Source organism: Gekko japonicus, unplaced genomic scaffold (assembly GCF_001447785.1).
Source record: "Gekko japonicus isolate JY-2015 unplaced genomic scaffold, Gekko_japonicus_V1.1 scaffold82, whole genome shotgun sequence".
Classification (NCBI taxonomy): domain Eukaryota; kingdom Metazoa; phylum Chordata; class Lepidosauria; order Squamata; family Gekkonidae; genus Gekko; species Gekko japonicus.
In genome coordinates, this window is record NW_015174846.1 from 2,053,792 (window position 1) to 2,077,732 (window position 23,941).

The 23,941-nt window shown below is 44.7% G+C and overlaps 1 protein-coding gene across 1 annotated transcript in view; it reads left to right on the forward strand.

The window, feature by feature from the left end:
• The first annotated feature begins 1,492 nt into the window (after positions 1-1,492).
• Positions 1,493-23,941, forward strand: part of OXCT1 (3-oxoacid CoA-transferase 1) — an 85,576-nt gene continuing 63,127 nt past the window's right edge. Inside the window, exons 1-3 of the mRNA XM_015424477.1 lie at positions 1,493-1,819; positions 16,255-16,363; positions 18,547-18,637. Coding sequence (XP_015279963.1) covers positions 1,712-1,819; positions 16,255-16,363; positions 18,547-18,637 — 308 coding nt within the window. The 5' untranslated portion in view covers positions 1,493-1,711. The remainder of the gene's footprint in view (positions 1,820-16,254; positions 16,364-18,546; positions 18,638-23,941) is intronic.

Here is a 23,941-nt window from a genome sequence, read left to right on the forward strand (position 1 = left end):
GTCTGTGCTGCCTGTTGCTGTAAATAAGATCCTACAATATAATTTTTGGATACATGTTAATGCTTGCTTATGCTTTGCTTCCGTTCTGTTTTCAGATTTATGGTGGGTTCCTGATTTTTACAGTCAAAATCCTATTGCAGTTTATTGGATGATCCATCCTGTTGACTGTATTGATGTACTCTGTGTCCCAGTGAGAAAGGCAGACTGTAAAGGAAATATGAATAAAATAAGAACAGCTGCCTGGAGTTCCATAGGAGAGAGCACTGGAAAATGGCACCCCTCAGCCGCAGTGGTACAGCCCATTCTGCCACTTCAGTAGCCGAGGGCCTAATTCTTCCAGGTATGCAGGTGAGCTCTGAAGAGGTGGTAACCTGGGATGGCTCAGGCAGAATTTTTTTGTTTGTTTAATCTTATGTTTAAAATTTCCCTGAAAGTAGATAGAAAATATAAGCTGGTAAAGATTTCAGTGGGGTGGTGCCTGGGGAGGGACCTCAGCCTAATATAATGCCATAGAGTCCATCTTCTAAAGCAGCCATTTTCTCCAGGGGAGCTGATCTGTGTAGTCTGGAGACCAGCTGTCATTCCAGGAGATCTCCAGGCTGTCATTATCTTCGGTCAGCATATCCAGAAACAGGTCCAAGACCCTGGAGCTGCTGGAGATAGTCACAGTTCTTGGGTTCATAAGCAAAACAAGATAGATTAGCCAGCACTTGCTCCTTGCCTTCAGAACTTTCTGTTACTTGGAATTCTGTAACTAGGGCCTGCAGGTATTCAAGCCGACCGAGTCCTAGCAGATCTTGCTGTTTTGGGGACACGATGCTGGAGGAAAAGGCGGTGCTTCAAAAGGTACATACCATTATAAGATGGCTGAAAAGTTCTAATAGGTTTCTGCTTCATTTTCTTTCAGGATATAGCATCGCAAGCATTTATATGTATCTATACATATACCTTCCTTTCAAGATACCGAACAATTGTGCCATCGGGCCAGGGCTTTTTTGGACCTGGCCCCCACCTGGTGGAACTCTCTGTAGGAGAACATCCAGGCCCTGTGGGATTTGTTACCTTTCCGCAGGGCATGTAAGGCAGAGATGTTCCACCGGGTATTCGGTTGAGGACAGGGATGGTACACACCATGTAGTCTGGCACTATCATGCCCTCCATTCTCTGCGGACCCCCCCCCCCCTTGTGAAATTTCCTCCTTACCTTGGAATGAACTGAATTTTGCTGATATAGGCACTGTATATTTTACTGTAGTTATTTATTGTATGTTCCTTTCTGTTGTAAGCTGCCCTGAGCCCTGCTTGCAGGGAAGGGCGACCTAACAATGTAATCCAACCAATAAAACTTCTCTCCCTGATAGGTTAGTTTTCCCCTGGCAGGGAGTCGCGCCATTCCAGAAGGACGAGACCGTCTTCTTCCATCTCATGACCCTCCTCTTAGGCCTAAGAAGTCAAGTTCTTCCTGCAGCTCCTGCAGCTGCAACTCCACCCCTCCCCAGTCTTGCAAGAGTTAAAGCCGACGTCAGTGGGTGTGGGGCCGAGCCCCCAACCTTCCCACTGGTCTCGGAGACGGCAACGTCTCCCATTTGCCTGCCGGCCTCGGTTTTTTTCCAGCGGCATCGCGCGGAGGGGGCAGGGCATCAGCCTTCACCAGCGCCGCCGCCGCCTGCTTCAGTCCCTGCCTGGCTTCGCACGCTGCAAAAAGCTCGAAGATGGCGGCCCAGAGTCTCCTCTCCCGGCTCAGCCGGTGCCTTCCCGTCGCCTCCAGCTGGGGCTCCCGCAACGGGACCGTGCAGCTCTTGCTCAGAGCCCAGGCGAAGGTAAGGAGCGGCGCGCAAAGCTCCAGGCCTCGCGTCGGCTTGGAGGGCTCCGTGGAGCGCGATGCGTTTTCATTCATCCTTTGCATTTCAGTGGGATTTTTCTACCCCTTTGCATTTCAGTGGGATTTTTCTACCCCGGTTGAGCTACAGCCTTGAATACCGACGTGTCCTCTGACCCCATTTCCGTTGCCGCCGTTCCGACGTTCCTCTGACCTCCTTCTCTTTGCTCCTGAGGGACTCGATCCACCTGCAGCTCTCGGCCTGCTGTGTGCCAGACAGTGTTGGGCGGCCAAGGCAAAAGCTCCCACGATATGTTGCAACACGCGTGGTGTTCCTCCGCGCTTGGCCAACGAGTTACCTGCAGCGAGTCCTTCAGCGCTTGCATGCAAAGACACGCCTGTCCTGGCCGGGCTGACCTTGGAGAGGAAGCTTTGCGCGGCCTGCAGTCGGGTCTGTCTGATTCCACAGCCCTGCGTAGGAGATGGAAGCAGAGGGGGCGAGGCAGACCCATTTAAGAGGGTCCCTTGACGTTTAAAAAGGCATCGGATTATTATTATTATGTTTCTTTGAAACCCCCGGGGAACTTCTGTCTGCCCACCAACACTAATGGGCCTCGCTCCACAGTTGAGCGTGTTTGGTGATTGCATTTTTGAGCCCAGACCCTCCTTTGCCAAAACAGTAGGCCTTCGGGGTTCTGTTAAGTATAGAAACTTTTGGCCAAATTAATCTTCGGTTCTAAAATTCTGCAGAACTGGTTTCGTTACGGTAAGCTTTTTGCTGTAGAAATGAGGGGAGTTGGATTACAGAAGCTCACAGCCACATACTGATTTCACTGGCACTTCATTGAGATATCGATACTCTGGGTTTTTTTTAACCAGAGTGGCTTACAGCATCATTCACCTGTCCTCTGTTTTATCCTTACAATAGCCTTGTGAGGTAGGTTAGGTTGAGATATTTATTTTATTTAATTTATACCCTACATGTCTCACCAGAGTGGATCTAAAGGGGCTTATCTTTCATTTTATCCTCACAACAGTCCTGTGAAGTAGGTTAAGGCTGAGAGTAGGTGACTGGCCCTAGGTCACCCAGCAGATTTATGTGGCAGAGTGGAAGGATTCAAACCTGGGTTTCCCAGTTCCTAATCTGACACTCTTCTGCTGCATCACACTGCTTCTCTTACTTGCAAGTCTGTGTGCTTTAGGACTGACCCCCCCCCCCCCACTTTGAGCTCTTTAACACTGATCAAGTAATATTACTTTAACAATGACCTCAAAGTCCTTTCACTAAAGCCACCTGTTAGGTGGGTGGGATGGATTGTGTTATGTTGAATGACATACACTGGCACATATTTAGATCGTTTAAGAGAGGTTCAGAAACACTGAAATTTCACATATTCTAAGGGCTATGCTTACCTCTGAAAACCCATTCTGGGGTGAAGAAGCTTCCCTTCATCCTTTTGGTTATTCATTTCTTAACTCTCTAATAGGTCCCTGCTTGTCAACTGTCGAATGCAAATTGCAAGGCTTTTGTGTGGAGACCAAAGTGTGTGTTATAAACAGCTTATAAAAATGTTTTCGTAATAGTGATAGTAAAGAATGAAAATATATTTATTCTGACTTTTCTCCATGGTTCTCTCTTCCTCTATTTTTGCCCTCACAATAACCTTGGAAGGTAGTTTAGGCTAAGAGTGAGTGACAGGCCCAAGGTCACCCAGCTGAGCTTCATGGCAGAATGGGGATTTGAACCTGGGTCTCCTATATCCCAGCCTGACACTCTAACCATTATACTATAGAAGAGAAGAAGAAAAAGAGATTCAGATTTATACCCCGCCCTTCACTACCCAAAGGAGTCTTAGAGCGACTTACAAACTCCTTTCCCCTCCCCTACCCTCCCCACCCCACCCCACCCCACAACAGACACCCTGTGAGGTTGGTGAGGCTGAGAGAGCTTTTCCGAGGACTGCTCGTGAGAGAACAGCTCTGAGAGAACTTGTGACTGACCCAAGGTCACACCAGCAGCTGCATGTGGAGGAATGGGGAATCAAACCTGGTTCTCCCAGATTAGAGTCTGCTGCACTCCTAACCACTACACCAAACTGGCTTCTCATATTAGATGATCACGTTACCTACCTATGCCACACTGAACTTCTTGGCGGAAGAGTGGGCTAAAAATGTGAGGAACGACCAGTCTTCATTAGTTAAAGCAAAGTACCATGTGTAGACTGAGGGCACAGAAAAAATATATTGCTTTATTTTTGTATACCCTGCCCTAGTCCAGTATTTCTGTGCCATTCTGAGAAGGGCTACAATAATATCTGTACCCTGGGTGATGACTTCTTTTAGTCTTCTGTGCAGAATAGGATGGAAGCTGCGGAATGGCCCTGATTCTGTCCTGTAGCCCTGTTTGTGGTTCCTTCTGCTCAGGTGTTAATCGTGGCATCTGTGCTTAAAGGTTGTCCATATATAGGCCCTATGAAGAGGCCAGCCATCATGTGCTAGTACTTGGCAGCTTCATTTGTGCTGCTGCTTCTGGTCTTCACAGGATTTTCCTAAATACTTGTATTTAGGAGGCCTGCACTCTTACCCCCCTCCCAGTGTCCATGTTAATGCAACTATACAAAACCCTGTTGGGCACAGTTCTCTTAATTTGTAGATATGATTTCTGAAGTTTCAACTTGCAGAAATCTGTATTGCAGAAAGAGTTGGAGGTAGATGGAACAAACGTCCTCTAATGGAGGCTTAATGGAATGTTCTTTATCTCCAGGCCACTAGCGGGCCATTTCCTTACATGAAGCCTCTGTTAAAGGAACAGGACATTTTCCTCCAGGGCTGTCGGCAACTGTGGTTGGAGGTGGTTTGTGGTTCTGTGTTAACTCCGTAAAGGACGCTGGCCGCCTTAGCAGAGTTTGAAGGCTGGGAGGTGCGTCTGCTTGAGGAGAGGTGACCAGCCGGTGCACTGGGCCTTCTGTTGTGCCGCCGCTGATCAAATCCCACATGTGACTTTCCAGGCAGGGGGAGCAAGCTGTTGGCCGGTCCTTTCTGTTATAGTATCTCATGTTGCCAGGAGCTGTTTGCAAAGTGACAGAGCCCCAGATATTTCTTACTGTTTCTGTTCCTCCTGGAGATGGTAATGGCAACAAGGACTAGCTTTTCATGTTTCTGTTTGATGGTCCACTCCCAAATCCAGCGCATTCTCATTTATTTTCGGTCAGGAGACCTTTTTAGGACCAGGAAGATGCAGGTTCAGATCCCTGGATTTCCTGGATGTTCTTGGGCCAGTCACTCTTTCTCAGCCGCAACCTACCTCACAGGGTTGTTGTGGCTAAAAAATGGAGGAGGGGTGAACCATGCATCCAAGCCCTGAAATCCTTTGAGGAAGGAAAGGATAAAAACGCAAATTTATTTGGCCCATTTGTTCCCACCTCAGTAAGTCCCATTGAACTACGTGTCTGATGCTTCGGAGCAGTGTTCCCTCTAAGCTGAGTTAGCGTGAGCTAGCTCACAGTTTTTTTAGCCTCCGGCTCACCCATTTTTGTCTTAGCTCAGGAAGGATGGCTCCAGAGCAACCTACTTTATGCAGTAGCCCAATCGCTCGCTGACAGCTTTAATGCCAATAGCTCACAAAGTAGAATTTTTGCTCACAAGATGACTCCGCAGCATTGCTTCTGAGTAAATCTTCTTCAGACCGCAGTGTGAGGAGTCTTCCTGATTAAGAATCTCCGAGCGCTGATACCTTTGTTAGCCACGTAGCAAAATATTAACGAATGGCTGCCTGATTTTGGTTTCTCTTTTGCAGCTGATGCAGATCTTATGGCACACTTTGCACAGCACTGTTTGTAAATGTTGAACTGTCTAATGCCAGCAGTGTACATACGGGTTGCCAGTTCCTAGCAGAAAATTGCCTGGCCTGATTTTCGGCCTCCAACAGCTACTTGTGCGTATGTGTAAAGTGCCATCAAGTCGCAGGCGACATATGGCAATCTGGTGGAGTTTGGAAAGCAAGAGGTGAGCAGAGGTGGTTTGCCATTGCCTACCTCTGCATAGTGATCTTGGTATTCCATGCAAAATACTAACCAGGGCCAGCCCTGCTTAGCTTCTGTGGCCTGATGACATCGGGCTAGCCCACACTATGAAGGAATCTGCAAATGAAACCTTACACACTGGGTGACGATGCGAAAATCGCTTGCTAATGTCTGCGCATCAGACTACTGTTAAGAGTTCCGGTCACAAGCTGGTTAAGGAATATTAAGAACCCTAAGTTTGACATTGAAGGTCAAAGAAGACGGGGACGGCAAAGGATGAGATGCTTAGACAGTGTCATAGATGCAACGAACATGAAGTTGAGCAAACTTCAGAGGATGGCGGAAGACCGGAAGGCCTGGCGTGATCTGGTCCATGGGGTCGTGAAGAGTCGGACTCGACTGTGCAACTGAACAACAAAGTTTGCATGCTGAGATCAGGGACTCAGCTGAATATAACTGGAATTGAAGCTTGGGTCCCTTGCTTTGGTCTGCTGCTACGTTATATTAATTAGCACTTTCAGTTCAGGGAGCTGCTTTAAACACATTAGAAGTGGGTGCATCTGTTTAAACGTGTTTAATGACACTGAAGTGATCAACAGCTTTATCCTTCTTAACTGCCAACAACACTTGCCCTAGGGTAGTTTAGTTGGCATTGTCTTCCCAGATAGCATCCCAACAATCTGGTGAGCTAGGGGAAGGGGGTGTGGCTCTGTGGTAGAACATTTTATTTCTTTATTTACAAGGTTTATACCCCACCTTTCTGCCCTTCCCAGTGCCTCCAAGACAACTAACAATTTAAAACGTAGATAATAAAATTACATTACAAAACCAATGAAATCACCCCCCCCAAACATACATGATTAAAACAATTTTTAAAAGTTAAAAAGAGAACTAAAATACCCACAAAATACTAAAAATGCATACAAAACATAAAAAGCATTGGTTACGGTGGAGGGGTCGTTGAGAAAAAGCCAAGCCAAGCAAAGGGATTTTCTGTGTTATTTCTGTTGGTTGTGTGCCCACACTGCATGTTGGGGGTTTTTGTTTCCACATGTGTTGTGCTCTTATAGGGTTTGCTTTGGTTTTCTCTGAGTACTTTTACAACAGTGTTTTTTTTTCTAAGCAGATTGTGAGTCAGCTTTACCACACGTGTGTAGTGCTTCATTATTTTTTTTTGGCTGCCCAGTGACTGTCGTCCATGCCCACCTTGAACCTCCCCCCACAGAATCCGTGCCCCCTCCTCTCCCACCTGTTCTCTCCCCTCTGCCCCGTGCTATTTTTTTTAAAAATTAATTGCACTAGCAATACATCGTTAATGGAAACCATGGATGAATTAATGTTTTTTAACTGGACTAGTGATAGAACGCTAACTTGAAAGTGATCAACTTTGTCCCTATTTTTTATTGATTTTTAGCACTAGAACCACACCAGGTTACTTTTCCGCCCTGCTCTCCATCCCTTTACCTCTGCCCTGTGCTAACTTTTTCTTTTCTTTATTTTTGACTTCTTCACAGTAGGGATAGGACACTGACAGGAATGCAGTTGGCTGTGTAACTATTTTCTCCAACTTAAAAAAAAAACACGTTTCAAACCAAAGGCAGTTTCCTTGTCCCTCCTGCCTTCTCCCTCTATCATCTTTCCTTTCTCCTTCACTCTATGCTTTAAAAAGAGTATCTGCCTGGTATGCAGAAGGTCCAGAGTTCATTTTCTGGCATCTCCAGTGTTGAGTTTTCGCTGAAATCACACTCCGACTATTTGTTGAGCGCAGGACTTAACATCCAGTTAAAAGGATCAGGTAGTAGGTGATGTGCCGGTGAAAGTAGACAGTACTGAATTTGATATACCAGTGGTGTGTGTGCGTGTGCCTGTAACACACCCGCACCCATCTATGTACTATATACTGGAACAAGGGTGGTCAAGCCCTGATCTTATTGAACGTTTATTTTGCAAATGACGTATAGAAGCAGGTCACAAGACACTTTTCTTCGTAGTTAAAAGTTGTAGCCTGCTCTGCAAACTGGTTAAGCAAGATTTAAGCTTTGCTCAAGCTCAGTTAGGGTGACCAGCTGGCCGAGAAATAGTTCCTGGCCTTTTTCTGAGAGCTGGATATACAGGGATCTTCTTTTTTTATGACCGTGAGGTAGACAGTGATCTGTGCTGCCAGTCAGGGACAGCTGTAGAACCTGTGCCAAAAGCTAGGAATCCTAGAACTGGTAAAGCTTTGCTCCTGTAAATGGCTCATCTCCATTTCCACTGGCAGACTCATGTCGTTTGCACAAGCCACACTGCGCACAGCAGGGACACCAAAGCAACACAAATTGCCAGTTTGGTGTAGTGGTTAGGGGCATGGACTGTAATCTGGAAGAACCGGGTTTGATTCCTCACTCCTCCATATGCAGCTGGTGGTGTGACCTTGGATCATTCATATGTTCTCTCAGAGCTTCTTCTGTCAAGGGCAGTCCTCAAAAGAGCTCTCTCAGCCCCACCTACCTCACAGGGTGTCATTGGGGGGGGTGAAGGGAAAGGAGATTGTAAACCGCTCTGAGACTCCTTCGGGTAGTGAAGGGCGGGATATAAATCTGAATCTCTTTTTCTTCTTCTCTTCTATAGTATAATGGTTAGAGTGTCAGGCTGGGATATAGGAGACCCAGGTCCAAATCCCCATTCCGCCATGAAGCTCAACTGGGTGACCTTGGGCCTGTCACTCACTCTTAGCCTTAGTATAAATCCAGTCTCTTTTTCTTCTAAAATACAGACTCTCATTTACTTCATTTATATTCCACTCCCCCCCCCCATTGAGGGCCCCAGACTGGCTTACACCATTCTCCTCTCTTCTGTTTTAGCCTCACAACAACACTGTGAGATAGAACAGCTAGATTCGAGTTCAGTAGCACCTTAGAGACCAACAAGATTTTGAGGGGATGAATTTTTAACCGTCAAAGCTCCCTTTGTCAGATACCTGTGAGGTAGATGAGGCTGAGGATATGTGACTGACCTGAAGTCACCCAGCAGCTTTTATTGCAGAGTAGAGATCTGAGCTGCGGTGGCTCAAGTGGTTAAGACGCTGAACTGCAGGCTGTGGAAGGTCAGTAGTTCAGCAGTTCGAGACCCGGGTGTCGCATGACGGAGTGAGCTCCCGTTTCTAGTTCCAGCTCCTGCCAACCTAGCAGTTCGAAAGCAAGAAATTGCAAGTACGTAGATAAATAGGTACCACTTCAGTGGGAAGGTAACAGCGTTCCGTGCGCCTTGATGTTTAGTCATGCCGGCCACATGACCACGGAAACGTCTTCAGACAGCGCTGGCTCTTCGGCTTTGAAACGGAGATGAGCACCGCAACCCTAGAGTCGGACTCGACTGGCTTTCGAGCAAGGGAACCTTTACCTTTACCTTTAGAGATCTGAACCTGGTTCTCCCAGATGCTATTCTAGTACACTAACCAGTACACAGTACTGCCTTTTTTGCTCTTGGCTCTTATGGTACCCGGGATAATAATTGGATTTTTAAAAAGAGGCCTGGCCTCTATTACTTGTTACAGCTGATGTTGTCCATTAGGATCCGAAGCATCATTGTTTGGATTGAGAAATTCCATTGATTTAAAATAAGCTTGCTTCCTAGTACATAAATGCAGAGGACTGCATCCTGACTTTAAAGAGAGTGGAATTGAAATCACTGGGTTCTACTTCAAAGTAAATCTTTCCTTTAGGGTTGGTATGTCACTGTCTTAAACGCGAGGATTGTGTTTTATGAATTGTAGGTCCTGTGTCTAACTCGAAATACTGTATTTATTAAAATGCTTATACCTTGCCATTCCTTTTGGCTCAGGGTGGCTTACAGTAAGGATTAGAACATTAAGTCCCCAATATCTCCCCTTCCCCAAGCTGGCTGCTGTTCGTAATTCTGTTCGCATTTGTCCTTGTTGTGTCATGTGAACACGTGAAGTGGCCTTATACTGAATCAGAACCTTGGTCCATTGAAGTCAATACTGTCTACTCAGACCACCAGGAGCTCTCCAGGGTCTTATGTGGACTGGTCTTTCTCATCACCTTTCTCATCTCCTCTCTCACTGCCTGATCCTTTAACTAGAGAGGGCTGGGATTGAACCTGGGACCTTCTGCATGCCAAGCAGATGCTCTACCACAGAGCCACAGCCCCTCCCTTGTCAACTGAAAAGAAACTTCTGAGGAGTTGCTTAATTTATTAGAAATGTGACTGGGCGCCGATAGCAGAAGTCACAGCTGTAGCTGGAAGAAAATCCAGACTTAAGAGCAGAGTTGGTATTGTGCAAGAATATTGTTATTTGTAATACTTCTCATTCCCACCTACTCAGTAACGTTGTTCTTAAGCGTAAGAGGAGTCACGAACAAATTATAATCTTTCGATTGTTCTCCGTATACATATTTTCTTCGTTTTTTAATTTCATACTCTATCGAATGAAGCTTATTAACGGTACATTTTTCTTAAACATCTTTTGGACGTGTCTTTTCGGTAGACATGCTTCACGTTTTCCGGAATTAAAGTGGGTCGGTTAATTCTACCATTGCTGATCATGACGGAAGTTAAATATTACTGTACCCTCAGTACAGGTGGAGCCAGTTTGGTGTAGTGGTTAAGTGTGCGGACTCTAATCTGGGAGAACCGGGTTTGATTCCCCACTCCTCCACTTGCACCTGCTGATGTGACCTTGAGTCAGTCACAAGCTCTGGCACAGCTGTCCTTGAAAAAGAGCAGTTTGTGTCATAGTTCTCTCAGCCCCACCTACCTCACAGGGCGTCTGTTGTGGGGAGGGGAAGGGAAAGGAGTTTGTAAGCCGCTCTGAGACACCTTTGGGTAGTGAAGGGCGGGGTATAAATCCAATCTCTTCTTCTTCTTCTTCTTCTTCTTCCTTTAACAGACGGAAGGAATTGAGATAAAGGTGGTATGTTAGACAAAAGCTGTTGGCCGCAGGCTGGTCAGTCTCAGCCTAATTTACCTCACAAGGTGGTCGTGAGAGCAAACAATAGAGGGGAGGAGAACTATGCATATTCCTTGGAGAAAGGAACTACTGGCATTAAAGTTGTGAGCAAGCGATTTGGCTACTGCATAAATTAGTTTGCTCTGGAGCCGTCCTTCCTGAGTTAAGATGTCAATGTGTGAGCCAGAGGCTAAAAAACTGTGAGCTAGCTCACATTAACTCAGCTCTGAGGGAACACTGGATGGGAGGATAGATATTGACGCATGCAGAAGGAGCAGGGTTGACACTGGAAAATGGGAAAATTAACAAAGATGCATTACACTTCCTTTTTCTTCTGTTTCTTGCTCCCTATTTTTTGTACAAAATTCTGAAAAGGAAAAGGTTTGACACAACACGCTCTGCATTCCCCTGCAGAACAGATATTTCTAAATAATTGCAGGCTAAAGTGCAAGCACGTGCCCTGTAGACTAAGGATTCATGCATTTTGACATCCTTGTGCAACATATTCTGTTCAGCAAATTCACTTGCTGTTGTCCCGGTAGTCAGTTTAGCCCTGGCCTTCCACTAGATTCTGGGTTCTCCCAAGTTTATGGGCAGCCACTGAAATTAGGGTTGGTACTGCAGGCATGATTAGAGATGGTCTGGTTTTCTAAGTTGTGTTCTTGTTCACATGTTCATTTCCCCATTGAACAAATTTAAAGTGTCACCCACTCTTTTGCTAAGCTTTCAGGCTTGTGTCGGGTTAGTACATACTTACAAGCATTGTGAATGTTGAGTTTTCACTAGAGTATCCCTTTTGGCATCTTGCCCAGTAGCGGTAACGAGGAAGGAATGTGTCCAGAATTGCTCCCTGAAAGTCACATTGCTCTCTCATTTCATGGCCTGCTGTGTCACCCGTCTCTGCTATTTCTGGACTTTCCACTACCAGTCTCTCTTCCACTTCCCTGTCATCACTGTTCCTTTATTACGCCAGACCTCTAGCTGTCGCTTCACCTGTGCCGTGTTCATCTATTATCAGGATCCCCATGTAGAGGCTGCTTTATATTCTTCTGTGTGGCAGCTGGTGCCACAAGGTGAGCTCTTTTTGCAAGCATTGGCTCACCACATGGTTTGTGTGATTCGTCCTCTTCGCTTCCTTCACACAGAGAGACCCTTGGAATGTCTTGCCAGAAATATCCCTCGCAGCAAAACATCTTTCCATATAGAAACGGCTCTCATGTGGAGCAACATAAAGGGTCCCTATTTTCGTAGGCTGCGCCCACACGTCCTTGGGTATTGTGCTGCTGTTGCACTTTAGGGAGAGGCCTTAGCTCTGCACTAAAATATCCATCTTGCGTGCCCAAGGTCCCAGCTTCAGTCCCCAGCATCTCCAGTTAAGAAGGGATCAGGTAATGCTGCAAAAAACTTTTGTCTGAGACGTCTTTCCAGTTTAGAAAAGAGACGACTAGGGGGGCGCCATGATAGAGGTTTATAAAATCATGCATGGGATGGAGAGAGTTGACAAAGAGAACTTTCTCCCTCTCCCAAAGTAGTAGAACTTGGGGGCATACAATGAAGCTGACGGGCAAGTAGGTTCAGCATGCTTTCTTTACACAGAGGAATTTCACATTACCCTTTTAAACCCGTTTTGAAGCCGTTTTTGATCCGTCATGGAGTAAACCGGTATAGGGCTGCCATTTCACACATGGCTTTCCCCTTCCGGTAAAGAGCTGGATTTGAAGCGGTTTGCCATTTCAGACTGCACCGCTTTCCCCCCGCCATTTTTCGCCCGTGCGGGCGATCTCCAGCTTTTTTAAAAAAACATTCGCTTTAGAGTGCTATATCGGTATAGCACTCTAACAAAACACTCCAGGCATTCAAATGGGGTTGATATAATGCTGTTGCGTCATACCGTTATAGCACTATAAAGTGAACGTTAAAAAAAAAGCCGGAGATCGCCTGCGCGGGTGAAAAACGGCGGGAAAAAGCGCATTGGAACCGGGAGAGGAAACTGAAGACTACTTGGAAGTGGTTGACAGGTAAAACGCTTCAGCCCTGTTTCCTAAACGGGACAGAAGCATCTGTGTCTGAAATTACAAATATATTCCAGTAGGGAACCGGTTCTAAAACGGTTCTGTCTGAAATGACAGACCAGAAACCGTTTGGGAACCGTTCGTCTTCCGGATTATATCGTCTGTCTGAAATTCCTTACAGTGATTAAAATGTGGAATGCACTGCCAGAGGACGTAGTGATGGCTACAGGAATAAACAGCTTTAAAAGGGGATTAGATAGATTCATGGAGGATAAGTCTATCCGTGGCTACTAGTCATGGTGACTGAGGGGAACCTCCACATTCAGAGGCACGAATCCTCTGGATCCCAGAGGCAGGAGGCAACTGTCTACCTTGTTGTTGGCTGCCCAGAGGAACTGGTTGAACTGGTGTGAGACAGGATGCTGGACTAGATGGACCCTTGGTCTGATCCAGCAGGCCTCTTCTTATGTTCTTAATCTTGAGAGCAGCAGCAGTTCGAGACCCGGGTGCCGCAAGACGGAGTGAGCTCCTGTCTCTAGTTCCAGCTCCTGCCAACCTAGCAGTTCGAAAGCAAGACATTGCAAGTAGATAAATAGGGACCACTTTGGTGGGAAGGTAACAGTGTTCCGTGCGCCTTGGTGTTTAGTCATGCTGGCCACATGACCATGGAAACGTCTTTGGACAGCGCTGGCTCTTCGGCTTGGAAACGGAGATGAGCACCGCAACCCTAGAGTCGGATTCAACTGGCTTTCGAGCAAGGGAACCTTTACCTTTACCTAAGGCAGCTGCATGTGTTCAGTCATTCACAACTGGATTTTCTACTGTGGACAAGACTATCCAGTGATGAAATGCAGTATCCAGTGACCTGTGGATTCAGCCTTAGATTGTTAGTTCTTGAACAGGTGCCGGAATAAGTAGAGGGGCTATGTCAAAGGTGAACATGCCAGGCCCTCAGTAATGCTAACCACAGCCCAACTTCCAGCACAGCTTCCATGTGAAAGAATATCACTTCAGTTTGGCTTGGGATTTTTTGTTTGCTTACGAATTGCTATAACCCCAAGATGTATGAACACCTGGCCAAGGGTGTGCCTACTCAAATCCAAAATATTGTCCTAAGGGGAAAAGAAACCCCTTTCTGCATTCTGTAAATTATACAGATTAAATAAATGTGCATTTTTTCTTATGCATAAGTTATTTGACTTCTCTTGGTCATTAGGGGGAGGTATAGAGATGTGAAGGCCCGGAAAAAAACCGGAAAAATTTGGAAAAAAACCGTTTTTTTTCCTGAAGGTTTTTTTGTTTTTTTCCGAAAAATTGAAAAGAAAAGAAAAGAAATTGATTATGGAACGTTTTATTTTAACATGATGACTAAAATATTTTAAGACAAGGTGTTCAAATATTTTCCAAATCATTTCTAAAATATATATATATATATATGGTATCAGATTGATCTAATGCTTGAGCAAGTCCTAGGTTACAAACTGAACTCTCCAATGCAAGAACAAGATGCATTTCTTCCTTTAGGAGGTGCTATTGTCAGAAGAAAATAAAAAGGTTTCAGTTTTGTTTTTGTATGTGGGTGGGTATTCTGTTTGTAATAATTGTTTGGATACACTATATTTTTAATATGCTAGTTGTGATAATTTCATGCCAAGTAAAAATGTCCATAGTCATATTTTATGTTCCTAAAGTAACAGAATGACTTTCAATCTAGAAAAGACAAAAGAAATGCTAATGTAGCATTTTTTTCAATTTTTCTGAAAATTTCTGTTTTTCCCCGAAAAAAAACGGGTTTTTTTCCGAGCTTCAAAATTTCCGGAAATTTTACATCTCTAGGGAGGTAGGGAAGGGGTTTAACACGGCACTGAAGCTTTGTGCCTAACCATGGTGCTTGTAGTTTCTGGATTTCACTAGTGTATTGTCCTAACACTTTCAGGCATATCATAACACCCATAAGGGCTAGAAACGTACTTTATTTTAAAAAGTAGAGATTCTCATGAAACTGAATTCTGCTGCTGTGTTATGAGTATATTCTTCTGGTTGGTTGATATGGCAGCATGTGCTCAGCCCTGACTGTAATGATTCATTACTCTGAACTAGTGGTTTATTTGTGTGCCCTTGTAGGCCTATACCAAAACAAGTCCTTGTGTGGGGGTGAACACATGACATATGAAGCTTCCTTCTACTGAATCAGACCCTTGGTCCATCAAAGTCAGTGGTGTCCAGTGTTCCCTCTAAGCTGAGTTAGTGTGAGCTACCTCACAGTTTTTTAGCCTCCAGCTCACACATTTTTGTCTCGGCTCAGGAAGGATGGCTCCAGAACAAACTAATTTATGCAGTAGCCAAATAGCTTGCTCACAAATGTAATGCCAGCAGCTCACAAAGTAGAATTTTTGCTCACAAGACTCCACAGCTTAGAGGGAACTGTGGTAGTGTCTACTCAGATTGGCAGCAGCTCTCCAGGGTCTCAGGCAGAGGTCTTTCACGTCACCTGGTCCTTTTAACTGGAGATGCCAGGGATCAAACCTGGAACCTTCTGCATGCCAAGCAGATGCTCTACCACTGAGCCACAGCCCCTCCCATTAGAATAGCAGCTGTGCAAACAGAGTTAGACCAAACAAGCGTGGTGCAGTGGCTATTGGACTAGGATTTGGGAGACCCAGGTTTCAGTTCCCACTCTGCCAAGGAAGCTTGCTGGGTGAATTTGGGCCTATTTTGCCTCACAGGAGAATATGGAGGAAGGGTGAAAAGTCCAGAAGCTGCTTTGGGCCCACATTGAGGAGAAAAGTTTATATATCTAAATGTATAAATACATGGAACCTTCTTTTTAGGTGAAATTTTTAAATCCCCTGCACCAGAAAATATAAGCTGTAAGCAATGTTCCCTCTAAGCTATGGAGTCTTGTGAGCAAAAACGCTACTTTGTGAGCGACTGGCATTAAAGTTGTGAGCAGGTAATTTGACTACTGCATGGATTAGTTTGCTCTGGAGCCAGCCTTCCTGAGCTAAGACAAAAATGTGTGAGCCAGAGGCTAAAAAACTGTGAGCTAGCTCACACTAACTCAGCTTAGAGGGAACACTGGCTGTAAGATGCTTTACAAAAGCAAAATACTGTAAAGATATACAGACACATCAAGCAAGTTATAGGTCAAGACCTGAAGAAGTGAGCAGTGACTCATGAAAGCTCATACCTTGTTGTCACACATTTTGTTAGTCTTTAGGGTGGTATTGGACTCTCACTCTTTTCTAAAGCAAGTTATAGGAATCTGGTAGACTTTTGAGGTGGAATCTCTTCCTCAGACATCCTCCCTGAAGACCTATGTGATATCTTTGGAATTGTAACTGCTGCTTCTTGTTCATTTTGTCTTTCTAACGCAGCAAACAAGCAATTCTTGATTTTTGTGGCTAAGTAATATTTTACCCACTTTTACCTCTTTTTATCTCTCTTCTAGACTAGTGGCTGCTATTTCTCCACCAGCAGCTGTTACAACACCAAATTTTATACTGATCCCGTGGAAGCGGTAAAAGACATACCCAATGGGTCAACTCTCCTTGTTGGTGGTAAGTAACGCTTGAATCCCTTGTTCTTAGACTTGTTCAGATGGGAAGTATTTTTCTCCCTGACATTTCCCTCCCTGACAATAAGTGTGAAGTATCCTGTTCTGGATGGGGTTGTACTCTCCTTAAAGGAGCAGGCTCGTAGCTTGGGGATGCTGCTGGATTTGGGACTCATGTTGGATAAACTGGCAGCAGTACTGTCCAGAGTACCTTTCACCAGCCTAGGCCCTTCCTGAGCAGGAAAAATCTTGCCACTGTAGTACGTGCCCTGGTGACATCTAAATTAAATGACAACCTGCTCTAAACGGGGCTGCCCTTGAAGAGTGTCCAGAAGCTACGATTGGTGCAGAATTCTGTGACCGAAATTCTTGCTGGAATGGGTCGTAGGGGGCGTATCACTCCAGTTTTCTTCCACCTACACTGGCTCCCAGTTTGCTTATGTGCCCAATTCAAGGTGCTGATATAAAGCCATCTACAGCTTAGGTCCAGCATTCCTTAAGGGCTGCCTATTCCGTATGAACCATCTAAGGCTACATGGGAGACAACCCAAAGAAGAGCCTTCTTGAGTGTGGCACCAAAGTTATGGATCTCTGTCCCCAGGGAGGTTCACCTATCATTGTCCTCCTCCAGCGGTGAAAGCTCACTCCATCTAATTGACCCCTCCTCCCTTCATGTACTTTTTTGTTTGTGCTCTGTTTTATTTTTTTATATATTTATATCTATTTATAATTTGGATTTATGGATCACCCAATCCCTAAATTCACAGGGCTCTGGGTGATGAACAGTAAAATAAAATACATAATAAACAATTGGTAAAAATATAATGAATACATCATCATCAAAAACAATCCCCAGATGGCGTTTAAATCAATCTTCAACCAGTTCCGGACTATGATGCTGCCTTGTGAGCAGGATAAGGAGGAGGCAGAGAGAGAAAGAAAAAAGGAGAGAGGAGGGTGCCAGCCATGATATTACCTATCCCTATGATGCCGCCTTGTGAGCAGGATAAGGAGGAGGCAGAGAGAGAAAGAAAAAAGGAGAGAGGAGGGTGCCAGCCATGATATTACCCATCCCTGTCCCCAACCAAAATATGTGTTTTTAAACTTGTTTTAATGTTGTTTGCTACTTTGGAGACCCTAAATTGGGTGGACAGGTGGCTTTAAAATGTTTTAAATCGATTGTGTAAATAAATAAACCTGTGCCTACAATGCTGGATAACTGTGGCACTAATCCATCTCTTTGTAACCTTCCAATATAAAGGCGTAGGTGCAATTTAGGTCAAAAATCAAGCATAAAACTCATTCCAGAATAGGCTTGTAAAATTTCTATGTTAAGACAGATCTTCAGAAAGTAGGTGACATGGGTGGAGTTCTTGGCATATTAAAAAAGAACAAATTTGTATGAAATCTAGGCAAAAGGTGAGAGCTGTTAAGGCATGCCGGATAACTTAGAGAAGTGCATGTGTTTATTTGACTTGCCTGTTCCAGACTTGTACCTCTATTGCTAAGAGAATTGCTCTGGAGGATCGACATCTGAGGATGACCAACATGTTCTGAGAGGAAATACTGTCTGTATAGTCCTGTTGCTGAAAAGAAGATGTTAGAAGCCAGTATTTCCAAAGCAGGGAAACAAGTGGAGGGCACCATTCTACAGATAAGGAATCCATGATGAATAGGAGTGGGGTTTACATGTGACCCACTGGGGAGGGGGAGAAAAATTGTAAGAAGACATAGTTAAATATCTGGTCAGCCCATTTTTCAGTCATTTGTATTTAAGATTTTGAATTCCTTCTGTAGTGGATGACAGGGATTAAAAACCTCTGGTTTATTGGGTGCTAGTTTGGGCTGTTCTCTCTCTTCACACATTTGATCCTTGTATTTGCCATTTTAATATAGGCATAGGAATTCTGGATTGGCTTATTAGCCAGTTGTGATTTGTGGCCATTACTGGGCATGCCCGATAACTTGGGGAGGGGTATGTGTCTTTTTTATAGCACTGGAGCAGGAAGGCACTTGCTGAAAAACCTAGTGTTATGAAAGACTTACTTTCCTGAGCCAGGGTTGTGGGGTGGGGGTGGGGTTCCTCATGTTGAGCCGGGGCCTTTGTCCCTGACAAGTGGATTTGTGGCATTTTGCATTTTAGAATGGAATGGGTCTCTAACGGGATAATTTCTTTTTATTGTGCAGGTTTTGGGCTCTGTGGTATTCCTGAGAACCTCATAGGAGCTTTATTGAAGACCGGTGTAAAAGGGATAACCGCTGTCAGTAACAATGCTGGGTATGTGGGCATCTGTCCTGAGAATACTGTTAATGCAAGATTTAATTGGGAATGACTTTAAATCATTGATTTAATAGCTATGTAGTCATTTTTTAAAAAGTTTCTTTCAACCCCCCCCCCAACAGAAAAAAACCAACAAGGAGGGGGGACTTGAAACCCAGTAACTATTTTTTTTAAAAAGGATCCCTGTCACAGTTCCCTCTAAGCTGTGCTAGGGAGTGCTGGTGCACAACATTTCAGAGGCCAGCTCAGAGGATTTCTGCTTCAGCTCACAAACTACAGAGGATGGGGGCATCAGCTTATGAGGCCCATAGAACTGGACCCCCTGATCCAGTCTTTTTGAAATTTGGGGTTTTTTTTGAGGAGAGACACCAGCAACTATGCTGCAAAATTGGTGCCTCTACCCAGGGGTCATTTCCTAGAAAAAGAGGTGCAGGAGCTCATTAGCATAACTCATTAGCATAACTTATTTGCATATGCCACATCCCCTGACATCACCGGAGGTGTGTCAGAAGGCAACACCCACCGCTCAGGCTCCACTGGACTGTTTTGGATTGCTAGCTATTGGGGGGGGCGGGGACGTGCAGACCTGCCCTCACAGAGGAGGGAGAGCTTGTACCTAAAGGCGGGGGGGGGGCTCTGCAAATTACCTGGCTGCTTCTTGCTCATCGTGGCCTAACTGAGGGCTGCTGGGAGCAGGGGCGGGGCTTGTAGCATGTGCCCGCCCCCTGAGCTCCTTACTGTCGGAGTTCCGCTCCTGTGCGCTCCAGCAGGAAATGACCCCTGCCTCTACCACAAAAAACAGGCCCCTCTGAGCCCCAGATACCCCGAATCAATTCTCCGTTATAGCCTATGGGGCCATTGACTATAATGGTCCCCAGAGGCAATAATTGAGCTAGAAGAAAATAATTTTTGTGCACACCCCTATTATGCTTTTCAGTATGATTTGTAAGCTTCCTTGAGTCATATGGGAAAGTGGGATATAAATATTTGAATAAATTAGTTTGGGCAGGTTGATAACATTTAAGCAACTTCCTGTTTGTTAGGTTATGCAGGGTTCTGACAGTGATTGTTCCACTTCTGTTGTACTTCACCTGTAATGCTGGTTCTCATATTTCACTAACCCCCCCAAAAAACACATCAAAGTAGACTGCAAGAGTCCCCCCCTCCCAAGTGCTGCTATGTTTTCTAAGTGTCAGCGCAGGGCTATGGTCCAAGGCCAGGTGTGCAAATATAGTGGACTGGGGTGAGTAGATCTGTTCTCCAGAGGCCAGGTCTACCAATATAGTGGAAAGGAGTGGGGAGACCAGTTCTCTGGAGGCCAGGTCTACCAGTAGAGTGGACTGGGGTGGGTAGACCCGTTTTCCAGGCCTGGTCTACTCCTGTAGAAGACAGCATGTTGTGTAATGAAGTTTGACTTGATTCTATTTTCTCTTATTATACTTAACTGAAGGAGATTCCTTGGGCTTTGGCAGATATCTAGAGTTTAGAGTAAGGAGGTTCTAAATCATGGAGGACAATCATTAGAAATGCTTTTGTACATTCCTTGCAATTTGTATGTGGTGCCTAGATAATGTTTTGGAGTTTGGAATGGGAAGATACAGTCACTAACATTCAACCCACAGATGTCTCAGAGACTCACCTGGGACATAAGATTTCTGATCTTCAAAGCCTAATTTAGGAATTTGCCATGGTTTGCATGCTTTCCCTCTCTCACCGTGTGCAGACTCCACCTCCCTTCTATGTCTTGCTATGCCATAGATTGCCATGCTGTCTAAATTTGGAATCATTATAGTTAAAAGAGTAACCAAGGAAGATGGTGGTTTTCAGTCTATTTTAACTAACTCTTAACTGTAGATGCAGATGCCACAATAAATTCTAGTTAAAGAAAACCATAAAAAGTCTGTAAGAATTTGTGTAGGATAGAAGAGAGAGAACAGAAGGTTGGAGTGCTTTTCTTGATCTCCAAGCCATGGTATGGAAATAGAAAACAGCAAGAGTCCAGTAGCACCTTAAAGACTAACAAAATTTGTGGCAAGGTATGAGCTTTCATACTTCTTCAGATACAGCTAGAATGTGAGTCCGTCTATCCTTATATCTTGGAGAGTGGAGTGATTTCAGAAGTCAAACGACAGTAGTAGGCAAATGACAATGGCAGGTAAATGATAATAGCAGGTGTGATTGTATTAGGTGTGATATGCAGAGGGGTAGTAGGCATGGTATGGATAGTGGGGAAAGTGGTGCATGAAAAAATATTTATGTCAGAGCATAGATTGTGACAATCCACAGGTTGGAGCCCACCTAAAATTTCTGTGGATGGAAAGATGGAGCGATTTTTTGCTAATTCCCTCCCAGCCCGTGGCAGACCTCCCCTCCTCCAACCTGTGTCCGGGTGTCCCCCATCCCCAGGAGCAATATTCTGGAGGGCAATGTGGGAGGCAGGGAAGTAATGTTTTGCGGAAGGAAATCCTTCTCTCCACATAATTTTTTGATGAAATCCAAGTCCATGTCATCAGGGTGTTGATTCCACACCAATGGGTGATAGTTCAGTGTGGAACAGTTATCATCGTACCTGTTCTGCATTACCGGTATCAACGTAGCAATTACCGCAGTCAAAATAGCAGAGGGATTTGGGTGCTTACTTTGTAGTGTGAAAGGGCAAATGAAGCTTTTAGTCCCACTTTCTTTGAAAGTTAACCATCTGTGGGTTAAACTTTAATCAAGCTTTCCCCCTTGTTTATCAGTATCTATATTGACAGTGTAACCTGCATGATAAGATAAAACTGTTTCTTCCACCATTAAAACACTTTCAGGCTGTTTTCATTGTCCAATTTGAGCACTGTTGCTGGAAACTTCACAGCTTATTGTTTCGTAATAGGGTATTTTCAGCTAGAGAATCCTGATATTTCGGAAGCATTACAGTTAATGAGTGGTCTCATTACCGTAATGCTTGCAAAATACGGAGATTCTCTAGTTAACTTCTGACCTTTTTTGATTGTGGTCTTAAGAAATATTTAGGAACCACTGTAGAATTGAGTAATTCTGTACAGCCTTCAGTGTTGCTTTTCTCTTTCATAATACACTGGTTTATACTATCAGTTTCAAAAGCATTTGCTGTGGGAACCCTGCTGTGTGTATGTGTAGTTTTACCATAAAGATGCACATGGGTGTAGAGATTTTTTTTTTTTTTTAACAGTGGTGGAGGATTGGGATTTTCATTAGTTAGAGACTTGGAGTATTTTTAAAGCATTAACTTTATCAGAACAGAAAAAAGTAACTTTAATCTGCAGGTGTGATATTGGTACTAGTTACGGAAATGAATGAAGTCGGGCTTGGAAGGGGTGATTGGTTGGCTGAGGGGCAACAAAGTGAAGCGCCATCAAGATAAGACCAAAGTGCTGTTGGTTGATAGGAAGACCAGAAGGGGATGGAATCATCTACCTGTTCTGAATGGGGTAACACTTCTTTTTAAAGAGGAAGTATGCAGTTGTTGGTGCTTTTCAATCCAAGATGAAGATGGGGGCTCAGATTTGTTTTTGGCGAGTTCTGACTGGCTCACCAACTGCAGCCCTACCTTAAGCAGTAGGATTTGGCCACAGTTGTCCAGGCTCTGGTCACGTCTTAGTTGGACTATTGCAATGTACTGTATTTTGAGCTGCTTTGGAAACTTTTAACTGGCTCAAAAGGGGGCAACTAAACTGGGAGCAGGTGTGACATCCTATAGGAAGTTGTTGTTGTTCAGTCGCACAGTCGAGTCTGACTCTTCACGACCCCATGGACCATCTCTCGCCAGGCCCTCCAGTCTTCCGCCGTCCTCTGAAGTTGGCTTAATTTCATTGTTGCATCAATGACACTGTCTAATCCTTTGCCGTCCCCGTCTCATCCTTTGCCGTCCCCGTACATCATGCCATCTCATCCTTTGCCGTCCCCGTACATCATGCCAATTTTCCAAGCCTTATTATGGCTGCCATATTTGCTTCAGAACCAATCAAAATGCTGGTGTTGATCTTTAATGTCCTGTATGGTCTGAGTTTTCACTTTTTATTTGGTACATTCTTATCCCACACTGCCTCTAAAGAAGCTACAAGGGTGAACATCTTTCTGCCCTCCTCCATTTTATCCTCAGAACCCCCTGTGAGGTGAGTTAGGATGAGAGAGTGACTGGCCCAAGGTCACCCAATGAACTTGATGGCGGAGTGGGACAACTGAACCTGGGTCTCCCATGCGGGCTGTTGTGTTTTGCTGCGACATGCTGACATGGCTACTTCAGTAGAGTGGTCAGAAAAGACAGAATGCCGTATTTAAGTACACATCATAAAAATAGCCTTACTGAATCAGAACCGTAGTCCATCTAATCCAGCATCCAGTGTCACACAGTGGCCACCCAGTTACCATGGAGGACTAGCAAACAGGGCATAGAGGACAAGACCTTCCCGTGATGTTTCCTCCTAGTACTGGTATTCAGAGGTTTACTGCCTCTGAATATGGAGGTTCCCTTCAGTTATCATGGCTAGTAGCTATAGGTGGAACTGTCTTCCATGAATCTGTCTAATCCCCTTTTAGCAATGGCCATGAAGTGATGGCTATGTTCACTGGCAGTGAATTCCACAATTTTATTACTAACGGAATACTTCTGCTGTCCATCCTGAGTCTATCACTTATCAGCTTCTTTGAGAGCCCGGGTGGTGTGGTGGCTAAGAGCAGCAGACTCTAATCTGGAGAACCAGGTTTGATTTATTTATTCATTCTTCAAATTTGTACCCCGCTCTCCCAGTCAAGGCCAGCTCAGGGTGGCTTACATAAAATCTAAAAAAAACCATTTAAAATAGTACAATAAACCATTTAAAACTGTTTAACACACTGTTCCACCAACGCCCAAGGAGTTCCGCATATTGCCGTCTTGATGTGGGCATCATCGGAGGGAACGGGACGTCTTTTAGGGGACAGTAGGGCAGTGGGATATGCACTGCCGTAGTTGTCTAGCTATGTTACTGAGAACGCCATCCTGCTTTTAAAAATCTTAACATCTGGAAGCGAATAGAGGAGCACCAAAATTGTTTTAGGATGTTATTTAACTGTTTGTTATTTGTCTATGTGTAATTTAACATTTTGTATTGTTTTATTGTTTTATCTGGCATTATGCCCTGTTAGCCGCCCTGAGCCTGTGGGGAGGGCGGGATAGAAATCTAAATAATTAATAAATAAATAAATAAATAAAGCAGTATTAAAACCGATTCACAATTCCATAATAAGTGCTCGTTATGCTGTTGTTGAGTTTGTGATGGCTACCATCAGCTCTCTCTC